At 42.1% G+C, this 22,276-nt stretch overlaps 2 protein-coding genes across 2 annotated transcripts in view; one reads left to right on the top strand and one right to left on the bottom strand.

Annotated features, from left to right (window-relative positions):
- emp3b (epithelial membrane protein 3b (MAM blood group)) lies at positions 1-3,744 on the bottom strand. Its single transcript, XM_080015195.1, has 5 exons — positions 3,586-3,744; positions 1,733-1,819; positions 1,539-1,641; positions 1,250-1,390; positions 1-618 (listed from the first exon to the last, which is right to left on the bottom strand). Exons 2-5 carry the CDS (start codon positions 1,808-1,810, stop codon positions 443-445), a joined length of 498 nt encoding a protein of 165 aa, XP_079871321.1. The 5' UTR covers positions 1,811-1,819; positions 3,586-3,744; the 3' UTR covers positions 1-442.
- A 2,485-nt stretch (positions 3,745-6,229) lies between these two features.
- ccdc30 (coiled-coil domain containing 30) overlaps positions 6,230-22,276 on the top strand; it is a gene marked incomplete at its 3' end in the record, with an annotated part of 34,992 nt that continues 18,945 nt past the window's right edge. The window contains exons 1-15 of the mRNA XM_080014583.1: positions 6,230-6,248; positions 7,540-7,781; positions 9,600-9,782; positions 11,073-11,193; positions 11,306-11,496; positions 12,458-12,547; positions 15,862-15,936; positions 16,658-16,814; positions 17,047-17,118; positions 17,642-17,757; positions 17,879-18,009; positions 18,942-19,134; positions 19,397-19,495; positions 20,713-20,838; positions 21,561-21,698. Of these exons, the coding sequence (XP_079870709.1) occupies positions 7,767-7,781; positions 9,600-9,782; positions 11,073-11,193; positions 11,306-11,496; positions 12,458-12,547; positions 15,862-15,936; positions 16,658-16,814; positions 17,047-17,118; positions 17,642-17,757; positions 17,879-18,009; positions 18,942-19,134; positions 19,397-19,495; positions 20,713-20,838; positions 21,561-21,698 (1,707 nt within the window). The 5' untranslated portion in view covers positions 6,230-6,248; positions 7,540-7,766. The remainder of the gene's footprint in view (positions 6,249-7,539; positions 7,782-9,599; positions 9,783-11,072; positions 11,194-11,305; positions 11,497-12,457; positions 12,548-15,861; positions 15,937-16,657; positions 16,815-17,046; positions 17,119-17,641; positions 17,758-17,878; positions 18,010-18,941; positions 19,135-19,396; positions 19,496-20,712; positions 20,839-21,560; positions 21,699-22,276) is intronic.

Genomic DNA, 22,276 nt, shown 5'->3' with positions numbered 1-22,276 from the left:
TCAGATCAGTTAATTTATTTTCCATTTGTTTCAGCTTTTTTTTTAAGGAAAGTTGGCGCAACTAAGAAATAGATATAATACATCAACTTTAGGTACAAAAATATATTTCTAATTTGCTCCAGAGATAATTCTAAGCAAGTTCAATACAAAGTTAAGCTATGTTGGAAAAGACAGGCTCCTAACATGAAACATAAATACCAAATATAAGAAACAGAGTATGAAAGCCGAATGCATCACGTGTTTGAACAAAAGAATGAACAAAAATATCCTATAATTTTCTTCTACTAATACTGTAAAAATGCAAATAAAAATATAAAGCAAATCATACTATGTGTCGAACTGTTCTTAGATATGGCTTCTATGGCAGCAAAAAACAACAACCCAAAAAACATGAGCTTCTATCACTCCTCCTTTGCTCCATCACTCATCCATCTCCGCTCCATCACTCCTTCTTTCGCAGGTGAATGTACATGACTCCGCTGCCGAGCAGGAGAGGGACGCACACCCAGGCCAGGATGAAGCAGTATCCAAAATGTCCCGAGGTCAGTTCTCTGGAGTCCTGAAGAATCTCCTTGTTGTGTAGGGTGTAAATCAGAGCGGCCGCAAACGCTGTTAGCCCTAAAAAAAATAGATAAATAAAAAGAAAGACAATGACTTACTTACAATGGGTTATTATATTGATCCACCAAGAATCAGCATTAAGTAGCAAGTAGATGCATTGTTTGCCTGGCTTGGGTTGCCTGTTCTGTTTATTTCCAGAAATATTCCTAAATATTCATCACTCTTTTTTTCCTTCTTTTTTTTTTTATCAAACGAAATAAACTTTACGAAGCTTTCATAGTAAGTTTAACTAGTATAATAATATGGTTGGTGGTTGTTTATAGACCAGAGTCGTGGTTCTCAACGTGGGTTTCGGCGACCGTCGCAGGGGTCTACCAAGAGGGTACAGGGGGTCCCCAGCAAAATAATTAATAGTGAGGCTTCAGGAGACAAAATCTTATAAAATGGGGGTTCGTACTGTATTGCGTATCAAATTGAGGTTCCTTAATGTGGAAAAATGTTGAGAGTCACAGCATTAGAGTTGTCTACAGTTGATCTGTAGCCTTCTTCAGAAACACCATCCAATATAATAACATCTTTATTTTAATTTCCATTTACAGAAATGTGTATATGATGTGATATTTTTCTTTTTCTTTTTTTTTTTTTTCTTTTTCTTATTTACACAAATGTCTCATTATTTCCGATTTACCTGCAAAGACCTGACACAGCCCCGTGAAGTAGAAGAGTCCACCTTTGGACATGGTGAAGAGCTGGCCCAGGAAGACCAGGAAAGACACGGAGGAGAAGACCACGGAGAGGACCATGAGGACCTGGACCGCCTGGAGCCACTCTAAGGGAACATCCATCCGGGAAAATTGGTTTGTTTTGTTTTTTAGCAATATGTGGAAAAAATTCCAATATTTGATATGAATTTGCTTATAGTCTATCTATCTATCTTTCCATCCATCCATCCATCCGTCCATCCATCTGTCGCTCACCAGTTTCCTTGGAGGAGGCGCAGAGCCAGGTCCCGGTGTCGTTGTCGAACCTGCAGTTGTACCACAGGTCGGAGTTCTCCATCCCGTCCCACACCCACCACGACTGGAACGGGGAGAAAAGGACGAAACTGTCAATGACACAATTAAGAAATTTGGGAAGGCAGAAAAGAAAAGCGTCGAGCTTTGTTGAATACCTTCTCCATGGTGGCAATGAAGAGCATGGCCAGCGTGATGAGGTGCAGCAGGGTGACAAACATCAGCAGGTACGCCATTTCAGAACCCTGTCAGAGAAAGATGGATGGATGGGTGTAAAAATGACAAGGCCAGACAGACAGACAGACAGATAGACAGACAGAAGGACAGATAGATGGATAGACAGACAGACGGACAGATAGACGGACAGACGGACAGATAGACAGAAAGAATAATAGCAAAAATGTTAGAAAATAAATTAATGTACAGTAAACAAATAGGCAATAAACAATAAAGTGACAAAAAAGAAATTTAAATCTGTAGAAACAAGAAATTATTTTTGGCAATACCAATCCATCTATCAACAAGTGTTTGATCACAAGGAAATTGTGATGTTTATATTGAAATATACTGTATATATTCTGTATATGAGAGGAAATCATTGTTTGATTCGCCCCGGCACAATAAATGAGCTCATTGCATGAAATGCTGCCTTAAAGAACCTGCCTGTTTTGACTGAAAACACAGAGTGGAAAATGTGGCCGTCTGAACACAGTGCAGTCTGTGTTGTGTCAGAATACGGTTGGTTAAAAACACAGTGCCAATGATTTCCTTTTTTTTTTTTTTTTTCCGCTTCTACTTTCTAAATCTGCTCTTTGACTGGACGGTCGTGAGTTGCAGCAAACTGCTGCTGGAACCAGAGGGCGAGGCCTGTTCGCATCAAAATGGAGTCAAAATATTTACCCACTTCACTTTTCTAAACGGGTGAAGGGCACCGTGTTCCAGTCCACAGCGCAGGGCTTGTTACCGACCTGCACCTGGGTTTGATTTGGGGCCATACACTCAGAATTTTAATTGCGGGCTGAGGAATAAAATAGTTGTTCCGCCTCGCAGCGCTTATTTTCTTTTTTTTAACATTTAATTATTTCAAACGGAAGCAATGTCGACGTGACGGATGAACAGGGGGAGGGGAAAAAACGCGATGGATGAAAAAAGCGGGGACAGGATGAAAGTGTGTATTTCGATGTTTATCTGTAAGCAGCCGATCAGGAGGGTGGGCGGTGGAACCATGATGATTCAACTTACCCCTTTAAATGGAGCCAAATTATGTCATTAGACCAGATTACACCCATCACACTAAACAGTGGATTAAAGGCAGCAATGAATTGAAACAAAAGATAAAAGTGTTCTCAAATAGTGAACATAATGTTCGGAAAATTACAGCTTTGGTATCCATATTTAGAAGGCCTGTGAACGTAGGTAATTAAGCTCAAATCAAAATGTGCGTCACATTATAATGTTATTTTGATGGTGAATTTAATACAGTGGTGTATGTATATGTATTAATGCCAATTTTGGGGCTCATTGCCATAGTTTGTTCAGGTTTATTGTACATTCATCTTTCTGCTTCAATGTTTTGGACATGCCTTTTTTTATGTTTCTGGTCATTTTTATATATTTTTAAATAGTTTTTTTCTGTTATCTTAGGTTATATCTGTTATTGATTATCTGTTTAGTGTATATTGGCAATTTCTTTTTTTTTATTAGGTATCATTTACTGTTAGGTTTATTGTATATTTTCCACACATTGCCTTTTTTCATATTCTATTGTATCTATCTATTTTGCTATCTATATATCTATCTATCTAAATGATATGATATGTAACACAACTGAGTCATTGCAAAAGTATTTCTGCCTGAATTTCAACACTTTCTAACACAACCCTTGTCCAATTAAAAGACTTACTTTTAGAAAAAAACAACCAAAAGAAAACAACAACAACAACAACAACAACAACAACAACATCCAGCGTAAGAAAAGTGTAAATCCATAAATAAATAGATCTTTACTCACTTTTATGTCTCGTTCACGTCTTGCTTCCCAGCTGTTTCTCGCTGCAAAGCCAGCGGCGCAGTCTCAAGCCCCTCTCAGCGCTCCTCACATTTGTACCCTGCGCCACTCCCCTCTGTGTTATTTTCTCACTCACTCTTCATTCTCTCACTCGCTCACTGACTCACTCCATCCAAAGTTCCAGGAGGAGGAATGCAGACTTCTTAAAGCGCAGAAACCCTAAACGCCCATTTCCTCTCTGCCGAACAGAGCTGGCCTTCTGCTCCGCTCTGAGGGGACCCACCCAGGGCCCGTGGAGCCGCTGAGCCCTCGCCACATGAAGGGACGTCCAGTGTAAACAGTCCATCTGGAGCGCCGCGTCGCCTCTAATGACTGCCCTGCCGCTCCCCCAATCCATCCGCCATCCAGGGCATGATTGTGGACATGACATTTCACTGCATATATGTATGACCGTATGTATATGTATATGACAAATAATCTCCTGAGCTTGAACTTGAACTTGAACGCACAAAAAAAAATTTTTCGGGGTGCCATAGACTAACTGATCTGCAGGTTTGAACATGTGGAGCCGTGGATTTTTTTTTTTTTTTTTTTTTTTTTTTTTTTAAGGGCAAAGGTTATAATGGCCCTCTGTTCAATGAATAAGATTTGAAACATGTGAAAAAGCTTCAAATTGCCGTAGCCACATAAGCAAGAAATGTAGGCATTAGACGTGACTGATCACATTTTAGTGGGTTTGGTTAACTAATAGACTGAAAAACTTAGTTCATAGTTTTCTTATTTAAAATCTTAAAACTTTAAAATCATATAGTCTATGAAGAATGCTGTTTTGATTCAACCAATGTTGTGCTATAAGATAAGCTTAGATAACACATTATTAATCCCCAGGGCAAGGAAATGCAGGTTTTAGAGCAACAAAAACAGTGCAAGCCATGAAAGGAGCACATAAAAAAAAAAGAGCTAAAAAACAAACAAAAAACAAACACATCTATAAATAATACATCTATCAGTAGAAGTTAACAGGGAGTAGCACAACATTAACTAGTGAGTCAATACGGGCAGGATGCATTTACACTAAAGTAAATGATAAATTACAATAATACAGTATTATTAGATTGAGGTATTACAGCAGTCATAATAATATCAGTAATAATAATAATAGTCCAAGGGTGCCCGTCTGTGTGTGCTGTGTTGTCTCATTTGTTCACGCGCTGTGCGGCTCCACCTCTATGATTGGCTGATTGCGTGGCAAGGTTAAAGGAGCGGTGTGAATCCTCCACAGTGATTGGTTCAGTCGTTTCCAGGCCCAATCAGAGAACGCTGCCGCTCCCTGGTGCTCCTGGTGCTCTGCAGTCATACTTTCGCTGTGACGCCAGTGTTGCTGCTTGTGGTTTCATTTTACTAAAAACCCTCATTTGCGTGTGCCTACGGCTTTTTGGTTTGTTTATTGTAGCATTAAGACACCCTTGTTTATTTTGTTCCATTATCTGGTTTTTGCCTTGTGGGCCTTGTGTTACCTTTTGGGGCCATGCCATTTATATACATGGATCAGCCACAACATTAAAACCACCACTAATAACCACTAATAATGTGTGGATCCCCCTCGTGCCGCCAAAACAGCTCTGACCCGTGGAGGCATGGACTCCACAAGACCTCTGAAGGGGTCCTGTGGTATCTGGCACCAAGACGTTAGCAGCAGATCCTTTCAGTCCTGGAAGTCCCTTCTTCCATGGCTCCATGGTCCAGTTCTGATGCTCACGTGCCCATTGTAGGCGCTTAAGGTGGTGGACAGGGGTCATCATGGACACTCTGACTGGTCTGCAGCTACACAGCCCCATACGCAGCAAGCTGCGATGCACTGTGTGTTCTGACACCTTTCTATCATAGCAGCATTAACTGTTTCAGCAAGCGTAGCAGTTCGGGCTACACTTCGCTCCCCTTGTGCATCAGTGAGCCCATGGGCTCCCATGACCCTGTCGCCGGTTCACCGGTTGTCCTTGCTTGGGCCACTTTTGATAGGTACTAACCACTGCATACCGGGAACACCCCACAAGACCTGTCGTTTTGGAGACGCTCTGACCCAGTCGTCTAGCCATCACAGTTTGGACCTTTGTCAAAGTGGCCCAGATCCTTACGCTTGACCATTTTTCCTGCTTCCAACACATCGACTTCAAGAACTGACTGTTCACTTGCTGCCTCATACATCCCACCCCTTGACGAGCGAGATGAGCAATCTTATTCACTTTACCTGTCGGTGGTTTTAATGTTGTGGCTGATAGGTGTATATAGTAGTATACAAATAACGTAGTAACTTAATAGTATTGGGTTTTTTTTTATATAGTAGTAACTAATAGCGTAGTAGTGTTCATATAAAAGTAAATTTATTTTGTTTTATATATAGTAGTATATAATAGTATAGTATTGTTAATAAAGTACTAACTTAATAGTTTTGTTTGATAAATAGTAGTAGAGTAGAATAATAATATACGGTCTATAAAACCACCCCGTCGCTCGGTGTTTCTGTCGTGTCCGAACGTGGGCTCTCCCACCCTCCTCCCCCGCGCCCCAACTGAGTAGTACGGTCCGTTGCCATGCCACCGGCAGAAGCCACTTCCCCGCGCCACGCCTGTGCTGCTGCGGCGCGGCTCCCCGTCCGGCCCCGCGAGGTCTGTTCAACTTTATAACCTCACATTTGGAGTTCAGAAAGCGCCCCAAACAACCACCGGGGGGCTTGGGTGGCTTTTGTATCAGTCCGTCGGAACCAGTTATCAGCCTTTCGCGTGGCTAACAAGCTAGCTAATGCTAACGTAGTAGGATTCTACCGGGTCAACTTTGGGGCGAAGTTGCTAACTCGCTGGCCGGCGGCTACACATGTAACGGTGACTAGTTTGTTTATTTTCAGATGAAGTGGTTTAGAGGTTAATAATCTGGCCGACTGGCTTCGTGTGTTCCCTCCCAGTCAGTTTGCCGTGTAAAAGGAATGCAAGTCGCTGTGGTTAGAGGACCTTACTTGGTCAGACATTTTGGGGAGGAGGAGGAGGAGGAGGAGGAGGAGGAGGACTGAGCGGCCAGAGCTGGTTCTCTCACCCTGCTCCTGCTGGAAGATGAGGGCGGCCAAAACAAATGGGACTGGATGGGAACATTTAACATTTTAATATAGTCAGCCACCTCACTGTTGGCAGGTATAACTTATGCACGGCTGTTGGAGGAGAAGGTCCACTTATTGGTCTCCTAAAATCTCCCATCAGAATTGGGTTGCAGCTTTTTGCACCACAGCATCTATTTTGACATATCCATTTTGTGTGTGTGTGTGTGTGTGTGTGTGTGTGTCTGTGTGTGTGTGCGTGCAATTGCCCGCCTTATATTTCGATTTTTTTTGATACAGAGATTAACTTGTTTATTTTGAGATTATTTTTTATTGCCATTTTTTTCTATATTTAACTTAAAAAAAATTGTAAAGGGCCAATCTTTGTCTATTGCCTTGATTGACTGTTTGTTATGATGTGAGCTGTTGCTAGTGCAGACAAACAAATAGCATAAAAAGAATGCTTAATACTCGAAAAAACACCACAAAACATAAATATACAATATACAAAATGTGCTGCATACACACTTTAGAGGTATATAAATAGGCTATTGCAGGCTAACATGCAGTAAGGATGCAAGTATTGACTGTGTATAAATGTATAGTAAATATGAATTTATTTGGGCTGTTTCTGTACACGATCAGTAAGGTTTGCAATATAAGAGGCAGCAGACCAAACATGGCTAATCTGCTTGGAGCTTTGCATAGCTTAAAGTGATGCACTGTATTAAACCTGTCTCTATGGGATGTACCTGAGCGGTAGATGATAGTTGTTATTGTCATCGTTTAAGGCTAGAATGTAGTGTGTAATTACAGGTTCCAGCTTGTTCACACTGCTGTGCTTTAAGGTCTGTTATTTTAATTTTGCGCAGGATCAGCTCATAAAGAACAGAAGAAGACAACATGGATAAAATTCATCGAGAAGTGGAACTGTTTGATGGCTAAAGATCTGCTCATCGCTGACGCTGATGTTTTCTGAGATGGTATATTCTCCACTGGATGCGATGTGGGCTCACCAGCCACATGACATCATCACTTCTACTTTGGGGAAAATGTTCATCACCGACAGATGCAACTTCCTCAAACCTAATGTGTGAGCATGGACCATGAAGAGGTAATGTCCATCACCTTCACTGTTAATTTGCTTAGTTTTGCTTATCTCGACAATATATCTACTGGTTTTGAAAGCCTTCACTAACCTCTGACAACCCTAGAACCCTACTGGCATTAAGTGGGACTTGTGTTGAACTTTTTCAGTCTGAAAATCCTATCACTATGTTGAACAGACTAGATTTATTTTTCCATCAGGAAAAGTTGTTTATCACCCTCACGCATGCCAGGGCTGTTTAGGGACTTTCAAAATTCATGCCCGTCATTTCAAAAGGTCAACCCCCCTACTCTCAGCTCCAGTCTCAAAGTCATTAGGGATGGGTTGGAAAATCCATTATGCATCCCCCATGATGAGCATGATTGTGCTCCCCATTCTGCTTGTTCTAGATGGCCCTTTCCTACTTTCCAATATTTTTGTACTCAGCAATATCATAGAGCCACACCAAACTGTTGAACAGATGCTCAGTACCGACTCAGTCTAACAACTGTAAAATGCATTGAGGACCGAATGATTCACAGCCAGTGTCCTGCATTTAAGGAAAACACAGCCTGAAGTGACATTTAGTGAAGTGACATTTGTAAAGGTTCTTGGCTTTTAATTTGCCTGATCAGTCTCATATTCCACAAATCAATATATTAAGGAAAAAAAAAAAAAAAAAACGACTTCTACTTAATTTGATCCTCAAGCACAACAGATGATCTCGCCTTGTCCAGGAACTCCACACTGAGTATGTTGTCGAAACAACTGTGTCCTAGTGTCCTCGCTGTCAGATCCCACTCAGGTTACAGCAGCTGCAAATTACAGTATTGTGTTCAGTGACAGGTGTTTAGCGCTGGCGGAACCTCCCCTCCCCTGGCCCGTCTGTCATGTAAGGGGTCACTTTGCAACAAGTGACAAACTTGATGTTGAGCACCACAACTCGTCTAATCCCCAATTTAATAATGTTTAGGGAGGGAGACTGAGTGTTTCTGGTGGTGGTTTACAAACATGGCAAGAGTTTTTGTTTTTTTTATTATGAAGTTGAACAGAAAGGCTTGCTGGCCACAAGTATAAATAATAAAGAACAATGAGTTTGGGCGCAGGAGGAATGGTGTTCTGATCTGTCTTCTGGTCGGCTCTCGAGCCCTGGACACCGATCCCCTCTGCAAGACAGACAAACATTAAGAAAGCTCCCTGCCCTGAGTCGGACCAGTCAGCTCGGCGTGGGCGCTAATTCGGCTGGAAAGGGAGCTATGCTGCCGTCTGCAGCCGCGGCTTGACCAGGCTCCTTGGTCCGTGGTCCGAACAGAGTGTGAAAGCACATCCCAGGAGGTAATAGCGGAGGGAACCACGGGCCCACTTGATCGCCAGACACTCTTTCTTCACTGTGCTGTATCTCGACATCTGCAGTCGCGGCTTGACCATGGCCCTTGGTCTGCCACAACTTGTATTCAACATTTTGAAATAATATCCGGCTGAGTGTTACCTTGCCAAAGTACATAAAAAAAAAAAAAGATAAAAAAAAATAGATTTTGAAAAGCGTATTGGATCTTTCTTTCACAGTGGAGTTAGATAACTCCTTTTCGTGCTCAGTGACATCTAAGGGGGTTATTCATATTGCATTGAAAACAAAATTGTGATTTTTGAAAGTACTTACTATTAACAGCCAAGCGTTTTCTTTTTTGACTGGATAGGAGCAAGACAGGTCAGCCTTTTGGGATAACAGATATTTCTTGTTTTACCGAGCTGTGTTCATTTTAAACTCAAAATTCAACCAAAATTCTAGACGTCACGATGCATCGCAGCACTGTTTAATTCGACCCAACACTCGGGGATCCTCAGGTGCGGACGGAGCTGGACCAGATCTCCATGCGGCTGCAGGAGAGCGGCCTGGCGCCCGGGGCCGGCGCCGAGGAGCGGCAGCGCCACCTTTGGCGGGAGCTCGTGCACAGCGAGGGGAAGCTGCGCACGGCCGCGCAGGAGCTGCAGATGCTACGCAGCCAGCAGGACGGAGAGATGAAGGAGGTGACGGAAAACAGTGGAAGGATTTGAGCACTTGGATATTGTAGTCCTCAAGTTATTCACGTAATTTCCTCAATTTCCCTCCGGGGATTAATAAAGTGTTCAACCAATGCAATGCTTTGTAAAAAAAAAAATACACAAAGTGGTAAGCACTTTGGACCCAACTTTTAGAAGCGGTGGTTGCCAAGACTGACAAAATGGTTGCCAAATTTCAATATTCTAATTGAGTGAAAATGATCCTATATAATAGGATCACCAGGATAAGTTATTTTCCCTGGAAGAAGTTTCCAAACATGCGGCGGTATACATACTGTTCTTATTTTTTTCATATGAAAAGTGGTTGACAGTGGGGCAACCAGACTGCACAATGTAGTTGACAATGGCCCAAATCTGCTGGCTTGGGTCAACTGGGCAACGTTTGTTGTTGGGCCCTGTTTTTACAAAGTTAAATGCATTTAAGGCTCAGAACTAACTATAATTAGTTTATTTCCACCACAATGAACATCAAATCTTCATGATGCCGGAGGAAATTCAATAAATCTCATTTTGCTTGATACACTGAATTATCAATAGATACACGATTTGTCTTGAATTTTGCTAGAATTTAAACTACAAGATCTCAGAAACTCAGACAGTATTATACCCGTCACATCAGAACAGGTCTTAAATACCAACACTGTAACAACCCATAGTTTAAGTTGAAGACAAACCATTAAAGGGGACTGTTCCAAACGGACTGTTTCAGGATGTGTGGATTTAATTGTGAATGAGCAGCCAAGCCGGGTTTAAGCTTTACTCCGGAGTCTGTTTTATTTACTATGTCAACTTTCACCTATTTCACCTTATCAGTACACTAAAATCTGTTTCAGAACAAATTTGAGGCGAGCAATAAGCAACCCAGTTTCTGAATCTTCACTCATATTACGTGTACAAGGCCTAATTTCAAAGTTAGTTCCGACTTTGGTTGCTGTGTTCCAGGCTTGTGGTGGAAAGGACACCGCACCGCGATGCACCAGAACTCTCGCACACAGGGATTTTTTGTTTCATGTTAATGTCGGAAAACAAAATGAAATAAATAAATACATCTACAATAAAAGCACACTGTTTTTATTGGTTTTGTTTGGAGAAACACACAGCGGATCGGATAGAGCAGATGACCATATTAAGAAATCTGTGATGATCTGACGTCAGCTGGTGCAATCATGCAGACTTGTTTTGTTGTAATGCCTTCCAAATGAAAAAGCAACACATTTCCTTTCTAGCCTCTTCAATCATATTTTACTTGTGTCTCAGGTGGAGAGTTACGTGGAACACATCCGGGGGCTTCTGGAGGAGAGAGAGAGTCTGACGGCGGACTATGAGAAGGACAATGAGCTGCTTCGTCTGGAGCTGCAGCAAATCCGGCTGCAGCAAGGTGAAGGAAACTCCCGCCACAGACAACTCTGGCTTCCCGATGGTCTTAAATCGCTTTTAACGACACGCCCAGAATTGGTGTCGACCTCCTGGTTCCTCCTCTTAATTTCCAGAGAGCCAGAGAAAGGAGCTGGTGGAGCTGCTGTCCCAGGAGGGTCTTGGGGAGATTGGGCTGAGCAGCCCCAGCGAGCAGGTGGCCTACCTGCTAGTGGAGAGAGCCACGCTGCTGGAGAGGCTGGAGGACGCAGAGAGGAGGCTGGAGGCCCAGAGCCTGGAGGGCAGCCTCAGGGACGTCCACCTGCAGGTAGACAAGAACTGTGACTGTAGTGGGAATGTGTGCATGGTGTCAGAGGTCTCTCCTCAAAGACCTCCCTAAATCAAACCTGATTCAGCCCGACACCACCCTATTTAGACACTAGAAGGCGATGCATTTTTTTCATGTATTTATCAGTAGTTAAGCTGTTTTTGTCTGAATTGGTTCTATTTTCATGGTGGACTGAGCAATACAATGCATTATAACATATATTCATGGGTTCCGTTACAATTCATATCCATTTGAATCAATATTTGACTACAGGTACTCCTCACTTAACGACCTACCCGTTTAGCGACCGTACGGAGGACAAGCATCTCATCGCACATCATCGTTCTCAGTCTCAGTCTCGTTCCCGCAGTCTGTCAGTATTCACTACACTAGCATTCGCAGTCGCCATGCCCCCTTACCGTGAAATAACATGGGTCCTCGCTTTTCGACCAATTGGCTTAACGACCTGGTCCTAGGAACGGAACTCGATCGTTAAGTGAGGAGTACCTGTACTAGGATAAACAATATTTGACTTGAACCCCCATGTTCATTTCTTTTTGAGTCAGTTCATTCTCAAATAAGATTGATGAGAACTATCATACTGTGCAACCGAGCGCAACAAAGCAAGCTACGAAAAGATATGAGGTTTAGCGAGCAAATACTGTACATGACATAGTTAAAGTTTCTTTCTTTTTTTTTTTGTGCTTGATTTTGCATTTCTTTATGCAATTATTATAACTGTATGTATGTACTATATATACCGCTTTCTGCACACACAACTTGTCTTCATGTCTTCTTCACCATAGAGCAATAGGTGAGCAATAAGTAATAGAGTAATAAGTGAAGGGAGGTTTTTAAATAGAAATCAAGCAATGGATTAGCGTTTTGGGTTCATGCCAAGAACATAAAAGTGTGGGAGGTAAAGCAAGTCTTGGTGTCTCCCTGCGTGACCTTTAAACAGGACGAGGCGGAGAACCTCTACCACGCTGTGGCCGAGGAGCTGCAGTCGCAGCGGAACGGCACGCAGAACGCCAAAGAAAACACGGCCAAGGTATGACCTGAAACGCCTCAAATACGCCTCACTGTAACTCCTTTATCTGTCTGGGTTTAGTTACACTTGTAAAGGAGATGATGATGATGATGATAATAATAAATATAACTGCAGGCAGCAATACACGGGGTCCAGTTTAGTCGTGTGGGGTCCGTTTCACAGGTTCCCGAGTTTAAATTGAACGCCACATGGGCTCCCCCCCGGTCAGTCCCCACTATGCGGTCTACACAACGCAACCCTCCTGTCTTTAAAACAAATGTCCATGTTTGCCTGTGAACCAGAACTTCTCATTGTTACAACTCACCGTGTTGTCTGTGGAAATAGAGCTGCACTCTCAGTGACAAGTGGCCGTTTGGTGCCGTGTCGGGCACCGCTTTATTTGTTGAGTTTTTTACTTGGATTACATTTTCAGTAAGTTATGTCTCCACGAAATACTAAAAACTTTGTTCTGTTGTTCTGTGAGTAATTACCGTTGCGCGGCTTTTATTTTTCCAACGCCTCACTGAATCTTGAACACATCACTCAGTCGCACTTTTCAGTGTTTTCGAGTGGATGCGGTGACAAGTTTTTAAGGATTACTTTTTATTGTACTTTCATTAATCCAGCATATTATGTGGACCACAGATTTAAGATATCAATCTAACAGATCTACTTACGTCGACCAGGTATGACGCTGTATAAATCGACATGTAAATTAATGCTTTGGTAATGTCGAACCACTACACAGAAACCGACTCATGCTGCACACTGGACACGGTCGAATTGGACTTTCTCAATCGGAATCTGTACATTAATCATAAATAGTAGGATGCGGTCATAAAGTGTCTTACTGTAAATCTTATCTCATTCATTTTAGAACAGGCATGTGACATGTCAGTTAACCAAGAACAACCGAATATTTCTGGTCAAAGTTGTTTGGTTTTTCACTTATATCTGCTCCTTGTCTGCATCGATTTGGAAGAAATTTGAGCCACAAGATCCTTGTGACATAGCGGTTTATACGACATTTCAACCGTGTTTGTAAGTTATACGGAAGTATGTCTTCCAGATAGCTTTAGCCGGGTTGGGCCCTTTCGCTTGAAATGCATTGGCCCCTCGCTCTAATTTGGATCTAGATTTGGTCGTTTTTTTGCTTATGCCTGGTCCGTAATTGCGGATTGATTTGGATGGAACTTCAGTCGCGAGGTGTTTGTGACAGTGCGGTTCAAACATGACGTAAACTGTGTTCGTGTGTTATGCCGAAGTTGTTGTTCCAGATAGTTTTAGGCTTCAAAAATTCAAAGAATTTTCACCCAAACAATAACAATAGGGCTGCCCAAACTTTCTATGAGTATGACATATAGACAAAATAGAATAATAAAAACTATTTCAGAATAAAATCAAGTACAACAGAAGGGTAATAATGATAAATATCCTTGCACGCAGAATACACAGGGTCTAGTTTATTCGTTTTAGGCGTGTGTTACATTTTTAGTTTGTTTTTTTTGTAATGCAGAAAAATGTACTGAATTCATAAACATAATGTAGTTACGACCATGTAATTCTTTGAACCAACCATTGGTTCAACCATTGATTTTAAGTTGTAATGTGACATAAGTGTTGTATGAGATGAGTTCTAAATAGCTGAGTGTACAGTCTTAATGTTGTTTGTAAGTTTTAAAGTACAGTGTGAGTCTCTGCCCACTGGTAGGGGTGTAGGGAGGGAGACGGAGTCTTTCTGGCGGTGGATTGCCAACATGGCAAAAATCTTTATTAACAATTCTAAACAGAAAGGCTAGCTGTCCTCCCTGCCCCGAGTCGGACCAATCAGCGCCGCGCGGGCGTGGACGCTTATTCGGCCGACTCAAGGCAGCTGGGCAGCCCCGGGAAAGGGAGCCATTCTGCTGTCTGCAGCCGCGGTCCATTTTAGTCATGTAAGTGACGAATTACATTTTTAAGATTTTTAAGATTTTCCAGAGTGAGACATGAAACTACACGGATTCAGCATGATTCTCATCCGAATTTGGCAGGATGGACAATATTGAATTATATTGCCACTAATTACAAAATTTCTAGACCAGTTGAAAATAGTCAAACTCTTTATAATTTTTTAAAACTGTAAAATATTTTTCTTTAGTATTGTCTTTTAGAATAGTGCGACTGACCTCTAAGGCTTGATGTTTGGACAACTGCTTCTTTATTGCTGTCCGAAAAAGTGTTCTTCTTTCTGTGACTATTTTCAATTTCACTGCTTCTAGTTTTCTGACACGTGTGTAGTACGTGAACGCATCACTCATTCCCACAGTTGGGGTAGACATGACTCCACGTGGTCACGAGTTTCAGTGGATTCATGTTTTTGTGTGTCTAAGTTTACAAGGTTACAAATGTGTGACACCGGAAAAAGATTGATGTTTTTACGTGATTATATACAATTTTCAGGGTACAATTTTTGCGATTTGTTCCGGCAATATGAACTCCTCACGGACTCACCGATTTTTACTTTTTTTTATCTTACCACTGTCGCGAATCCGGCAAAATAAGGAGGACCACAATGCCGCATCTAACACAGGGTTATATCGGAATAGAATGTCTTCATTTACAAAAAGACCAAAGAGATAAAATATCATTCAAACAGCCCCGCAGACATCTACCAGGTAAGACATTACATAAACACACACACACACACCACAACCTGCACATTTATAGTACATTGGGTGATGCTGTCACAAAGCGTCCAATTCATCTTAAGTTTCCGATGTTGGCATGTCGGTGAAGCACGAGACTTAGTTCAAATTTGATCCGTTTTTCACTCATTTCTGTTCTGTATGTGGATCGATTTGGACGAAACCTGAACCGCGACATGTCTGCGACGTCCCGGTTCTAACGACACCTCAGTCGTGTCCTTTGGCGATCATTCTGTTCCGGACACTTTTACCCTAAATGGCGGGACTGGACCCAGATGTACAAATTTGAGCGCCATAACAAAATATTTACTTGCCATTTGGCTGGAGGCAGGTGTAATTTCTCGGCATGATGGCACTGTACTGAGCTACCGGACTGACCCCTATTAAAAGTCTGAACTGGACCCCTAATAATAATATTAAACATATAAATAAAATATATAAAATTGCTTCCAAAGAATAATCAATTTGAACAGCTTGACTGAAGACTAATTAGATACAGAATCCGCCTCTAATATTCTTTGGCAGTGTGTTCCATAATTCAGGAGCATGGCTGGACACCAGTTTGGTTCCACTTTAAGCCAGCAGCAAGGTATTTACTCCAGCATCGCTCCTGTTGTGACCCCGGGGCCCCTCGCTCTCTCCTCTCAGCAGAGTTCGTCTCAGAGCACATGGAGGAAGCTGTTTGCTCCGCGAAGGTCCGCTCAGAGCAAACACACTGGTGCTCCCGTAGGTCCTCACTATGCAGCTAGTTAACCAACTAACACCAGGAATTAATACCAACCTGATTTAAAAAAAAAAAAAAAAAAAAAAAGAAAAAGCACATTTTTTCCTTTATATTTACTCTTCAGGTTGTAGTCAGCATGTAAACTAACTGGTCAGTCTCACTACTTGCTTGGGTAAAAAAAAAGGTGTATGTTCCAGCACTGATGCATGTTTCTCCACACGGCATGTCCGCTCATTACTCCAATTCACTTCCTCAGGTGTGTATTGACAAGAATTTGGCGATAGGATGTGCATCACAATATAGGTTCTATATATTACATTGCGATTAAATTGTGAAATTAGTAATACAACGGTCCATTACAATGTTCCTGTCACACAAGTTGACTTTTGTTCTACAAATGCTGAATACTTCTTCAATGGGCACTCCAGCCTTTTAGCAATTTGGCTTTTTTTTTTTTTTGTCCATCCTATCCAGATTCAAACAAGAAGGTCAATACCAATTTCACCCCTGTATGTCCCAACCACCTTGAAGCAGTTTCACAGGAGTTGGTCTAGGTGACATGTGGGAATGCCACTCACTGCTCGTTGCCCCTTTTCTCAGCTGTCTGACGAATATTTAAATCAAAGCATGTCCCCCACAAGCAGCATGTCGGCAATAGACGTCACAGATCTACTCGACAGTCTCTTCCACTAGCCGCTCCTCTTCCCCCACTTTTGCCATCAGGTCCACAGTGAAGAGATTTCCCTGGAGCGGATCCAGCGCCAGCGGCTCGAGCGGGACCTGGAGGAGGCCTCCAGGAGGCTGGCCATGGCTCACCAGGACATCCGTAGGCTCACCAACGAACTGGATGCCGCGAGGAACGACAACCTGGGACTGAGCGGTGTGTGCAGTGGATTTAAATTCATATTCAACCTCTTCTACTAATTTGCCTAATTTAATAAAAATCTTGCTAGCTTTTATAAATTGGAAAGCTCTCAAAAAAGCAAAGGACTCGGACCAGATTCCCTCTTGGCTTTGCTAGTTTGTTTTGTTCAATGTCTTATAGGGGACACTCCCTCTAGTGGACGAAAATGAATCATCAAAAAATCTCATTATGACTTTTCTAACCATAGGACCCGAGCTGGAGCGAGCTGGCCAGGAGGTGGAGAACCTGAGGAAGGAGGTGGACAAACTGAAGCACTGTGGTGAGTTTGTACAACAGTTGATGATAACTACGAATTACAATAATTAATGTCATCTGAATAGAAAAATGCCACAATAATGGTATTATAGTTGTGGTATCAGTTGCATAGCCTTAAATTGCATTTTTTGTAATAGCTTTTGTTATATGTTATATGATTTTCATGACAATTCTGTTGTGAAAATCATATGAGAAAATGTTAGCTTAGTACGATGCCATCATGTGGGAAATTACACCTGCCTCCAGCCAAATGCCAAGTAAATATTTTGTTATGGTGCTCAAATTTTTATACTTTACAAGCCCTTTTCCAAACCACTAAAGTTGGATTTTCTTTTGGATTCTGCTTTTGCGTCATTATTTCCTGTAGCTATTATGATAATACTGACAGAGTAAGTCCCAAGTTTGTTCATGAATTTCAATGAAACCACATAATGACACGGAGCAGCCCTGATATGTTATATTACTGAATTTCCATCCGACCAGTAATAAAGTGTTATCTCATCTCTTCGCTTTGAATTGTGCCCCAGATATGGTGGAGCTGCAGAAAGCCAAGGAATGCAATGAGCGGCTGGACGGAGAGATCAGAGCTCTGAGGGACAGAGTACGGACGCTGGACTCGGAGAAGAAAAAACTCCAAGAGACGGTTAGAATTCACAGAATATGATGATAATAAATGTAGCTGCACGGTTATCGCAGGGACGTGGCACAGTTTGGTGTTGGTGAAACTGCCTTTGGTCTCAGTCTGTTGGTCTATATTTATCCAGTTGACGAAGATCGACTCTGACCGAGAGCCTTCGGGCAGTGAAGAGAAGCAGAAGGACAAAAGCAGGAAAGAAGGCGCTCTACACAACGGGCCTTCCTCATCTGATGACGACCAGGACCAGGTCCACAAAAGGTAAAGCTGCTCCCAGCAGGCACTGCTTGCGGATACTGGTCCCTCCCAGTCCAACGCCATGCTGAAATAGAGTATCGGTATTAGAAATTAGCTGATACAAAAAATCTGATACCAGCAGCCACATGGAACCTGTAGGATATTCAAGAAAAGCAAGTTGATTTCCACATTTGTTACACATAGAAGGAATCTAGAGATCTCTAAAGGTGGAAAGTTAAATGTCATTCAATATGTTCATTCATAATGTTCCAATGACCCACAACAAACACGCTAAATGCCTTAATAATACAGCAACCCTGACACTCGTGATTTTTTGAATAAATGATAGGATGCTTCGGCACCAAAAGAAATTGATTCAACATCAAGTGAAGATGACACAGTCGTGCTTTTGTTCAATAAAAACGGGAAAAAAAAGAAATATTTGGGTACATCCAATTCTGAGAAAGGGAGAACAGGGAGGACACACAGTTTGGTATGAGAGTAGAAACTGGACCACAGCTGCTTTGGGACATACTGTACTTCACATGTTCAACTTCGCGTTAAATTCCGCATCTTTATGTTTGTTTTGTTTTTTAATAGTTGCTATTAAAGGGTAGTGTTGTGAGACACAAACGACAATGACGATGGTGATTTGCCATGTGAATGTGGGGTGACGATGTGAATGACATGTTGTACATATTGGAGGCGAATGTTGGGAAAAATCTTTGCCACAACAGATAAGTAAGTGTAAGTGTATCCAAAACTGGAAAAGGAAACACTCAACAAAATTCCTCTATGCAAGATCACAAAGGCTGCATATAATACATACATACGTAGAACTATATGATAGACGTGAGGAAAAATCTCACAAATCACACCCTGTGTTAAATCGTATGCATCGGCAGGCGAGTACAAGACAGCAAACTTTTTTTTGCCCTGCTCCCTCCTCCATCCAGGTGTCGTGAGGCGGTGGAGGACGGCCTGGTGCAGGTGAGGGAGCTGCAGCGGCGGCTCCAGCGGCAGCGCAGCGAGCAGGAGGAGCTGGTGGAGCGCAACGAGGAGCTGGAGGCCCTGCTGGGCGAGGCGCAGAACGCCACCAAGGAGGAGAGGCAGCGGCACGAGGGGGAGCTGGAGGGGCAGCACCGGCGGGTGAGGACCCCCGCTCGCCATCATGCAGGAACTCGGGGGAAGATGATTCTCCGAAACCGAAGCTCAACTCAGTACAAACATGACGTTGTTTTATAGAGTTCAAGTAGGGGGAGGACTACAACAAAAAAACAAACAAAAATGTAACCAGTGGGAAAGTTGGGGACAGCTTTGATTTATCACTATTGTGATGAGACCAGATGGAGTCTGGGATTTTGGTTATTGTAATATTAAAGCTCGCTGACGATGTGCGCTGGATTCACAGGTTAAAATCCTGGAGGCGGAGCTAAAGAGGCAGAGCGTGCAGGACACGCTTCTTAAAAATGGAGTCGACGGCAAAGAGACCGAGCTCTACTTTCAGCAGGTCAGTTTACAAGTTCATTTATTTTGTTTCTTCTACATACATTCAACAAAGTATGGCGTTATGGAAAGAGTACCGCAGCTACCACTTGGTGAAAAGGCAAATTATATTAAAGTAGGGCTGATATGAAACAGTATTTTGTACCCATCATGCGTTTTGCGCTCTCTCTTCACTTGAAATCAGACCTATTATACTCCCTATCAATTAGTTAATATATGGTCTCTGAGGTTCACAAAACATGTTTTTCAAGTTTTTCGCTGAAAATACCACTCAGATTATGCATTCTAGCCCTTCTAACATGCCATTAACCCATCCTGTTCCAGGGAGGGTTGTTTTTGTGGGGGGAACCACCCTCCTGAGGCCCTTAGTTCTGCGAGCCAATGGGGTCCATTTACTTCTGGGTTTCGTTGTATTTAGTCCGTAAACTTTCACTGATTTCACCTCATCAGTCCACCAAAATCTGTTTCTGAACAAATTTGAGTCTCGAAATAAGCAATCTGGTTGCCGAATCTTCACTGGCAGTAGATCTACATGGCCTAATTTAAAAGTTTGTTCCGACTTCCGTTGCCGGCGCTGCACCGGGACACCGCACCGGGACACCCGGACACCGCACGTGGGGATATTTTGTGTCATGTAAATGTTGGAAAATAAAATAAAATTTATAAAATAAATACGTCTACAATAAAAACACACTATTTTTATTGGTTTTGTTTGGAGAAAGGCACAGTGGATCACGCGCCCCCAGCCTACAGTCTATCTACCGTACACTTATTTTTTTGACTGGGTTGTCTTATTTCACACTTTGTGTGTTAGTAGGCCCATCAGAGACCCAGATATATGTGCACAAGCATCGAAGAAGTCAGTTTTTCCACGATAGGTCCCCTTTAAACATCTTGATAACCTAGTCTCACTGACAATATTTTATTGAAATGGGGCAACTGGTAATTCAACATGATAAATTCATTTAAGAAACACAGTTATATTTACCAATATATTTATTTAACACTAAAATGTATTTGGACCTTATGAGACAATTACATTCGCTAGACAACCTACGGCGAGTCAATTTGGACAAATTGCGATTGACTATCACTGGGAAAATGCAATTTACAGCAGGCCCTTTGCTTTTAATCCGGTTTTTGCTTTGTAAGTACTTACCAGAATATCTTTGAACCGATGACCGCGGTCTGACCTTTGACCCCTGACCCTGTGGTGTTCAGCTGAGGGGCGGCGCCCAGGAGCGAGTGGCTCTTCTGGAGGCTCGTCTGACGGAGGAGAAGGAGTGGAGGAAGCAGCTGGAGGTCGACCTCACCGCCGCACAAGGCGCGCTGAAGAAGGACAAAGAGGTGAAAAAACGCACCGCCCCCAGGCCAAGGCAGATGCCGTCGCTATTTTCAGATTTGATGACAAACCTGCCGTAAAATGATCTCCTGGGCCTAAAGAAGAACTCCATTAAAATGCATTTTTGCCATATTTTATATTTGTTAATTCTACTTGAAAAGATGGAAGCGCCATTGCTTTAATAAATGCAAAATACAGTAAAATGTAAAATAGTAAAATAGTGCTTTTGACAAAAATTTGTCTCACCGTAACCAATTTGACTACTACTACTATACTTAAGCTCAGTTTGACACGGTTATGGTCCTTTTTAAATGGCTGTGAAATGTATCATTGAAATGGGGGGGGAAAAGTAGAGTAAGAGTCATTTTACCCAGATTTATTTGATCAGTTCTCAAATCTGCACTAGAAGTGGAACCAAAACTGATCTGATCAAAGCTGCTATTCACATCTTGAGTCCAGACCTTTGAATCTCCCCACTCCACCCAGTTGACTGATTCTTCTGCTTCTGGCATCACCACATGAAACGACGCTTTCTCGGTTGAAAAAAAAAAAACGATCGGTCCATTTAGCGCCACGGGGGGGGGGGTGTGTGTGTGTATGTGTGTGTGTGTGTGTGCGTGTATATTATTATTATTATTACTATATTTATTTATGTATTTATTTATTTATTTTTCATTTTCCATTTTTCTGCTTTTTACAAAACATCCTTGTTCTGTCCATTGCAAAGGCTTTGCAGATCGGCGAGCGGGAGCTGAAGAAGCTGCGGATGGAGGTGAACGGTCTCCACACGGAGTGCCAACAAGGGAAAACGCTCATCAAGAGCCTGACGCAGGTGAAAGGAGAGAAGGCCGCGCTGGAGGAGAAGGTGCGTTCAAAAACTCCCACTAGCCAAAACAATACCTTGACTTTGATTCCGGTGTTTTCCTTAATATGAATTTAAAATGTATGCATTTAAAAAAAATGATAGTGTTATATTGTCTACATACGATATACGCATGCATACGGTCTGCATGTGTTTTTTGTATTTTATTCGTTCCAATTTTTTTGTGAATGTCTGTTCGTTGAATATTTTGTTAATTAAAAAAAAAAATTAAAAAAAAAATAAAAAAAAAAGGGGGGGGGGGGGGGGGTGCAATAAACAAAAAAAGTTTATCATAAATTAAAAGTTAAAGCTTATGTGCCTTGAAATAAAAGTGTATCTGCCTCGCTTAAAAAGAAAAAATATCCCTCCCAACAAATATTTCACATTTCTCACCATCATTTCAACACAATCCTTTAGGTTTACCCTCACTGACGCTGGACAGATAGGACACTTAGGTATTGAGGTTTTCATGAAAGGTAGAATATGTAACTGTTACGCATTAAAATGTCCAAAAATGACTAGACCCGGATGATACGTCAGAGAGCGAGGAAGGGACTCGACGACGTAGCTAACATTAGCTA

This window comes from Zeus faber, assembly GCF_960531495.2.
Source record: "Zeus faber genome assembly, chromosome: 15".
Lineage (NCBI taxonomy): Eukaryota > Metazoa > Chordata > Actinopteri > Zeiformes > Zeidae > Zeus > Zeus faber.
The sequence above is the reverse complement of the archived record's forward strand: the minus strand, read 5'-3'. Positions and strand labels throughout refer to the sequence as shown.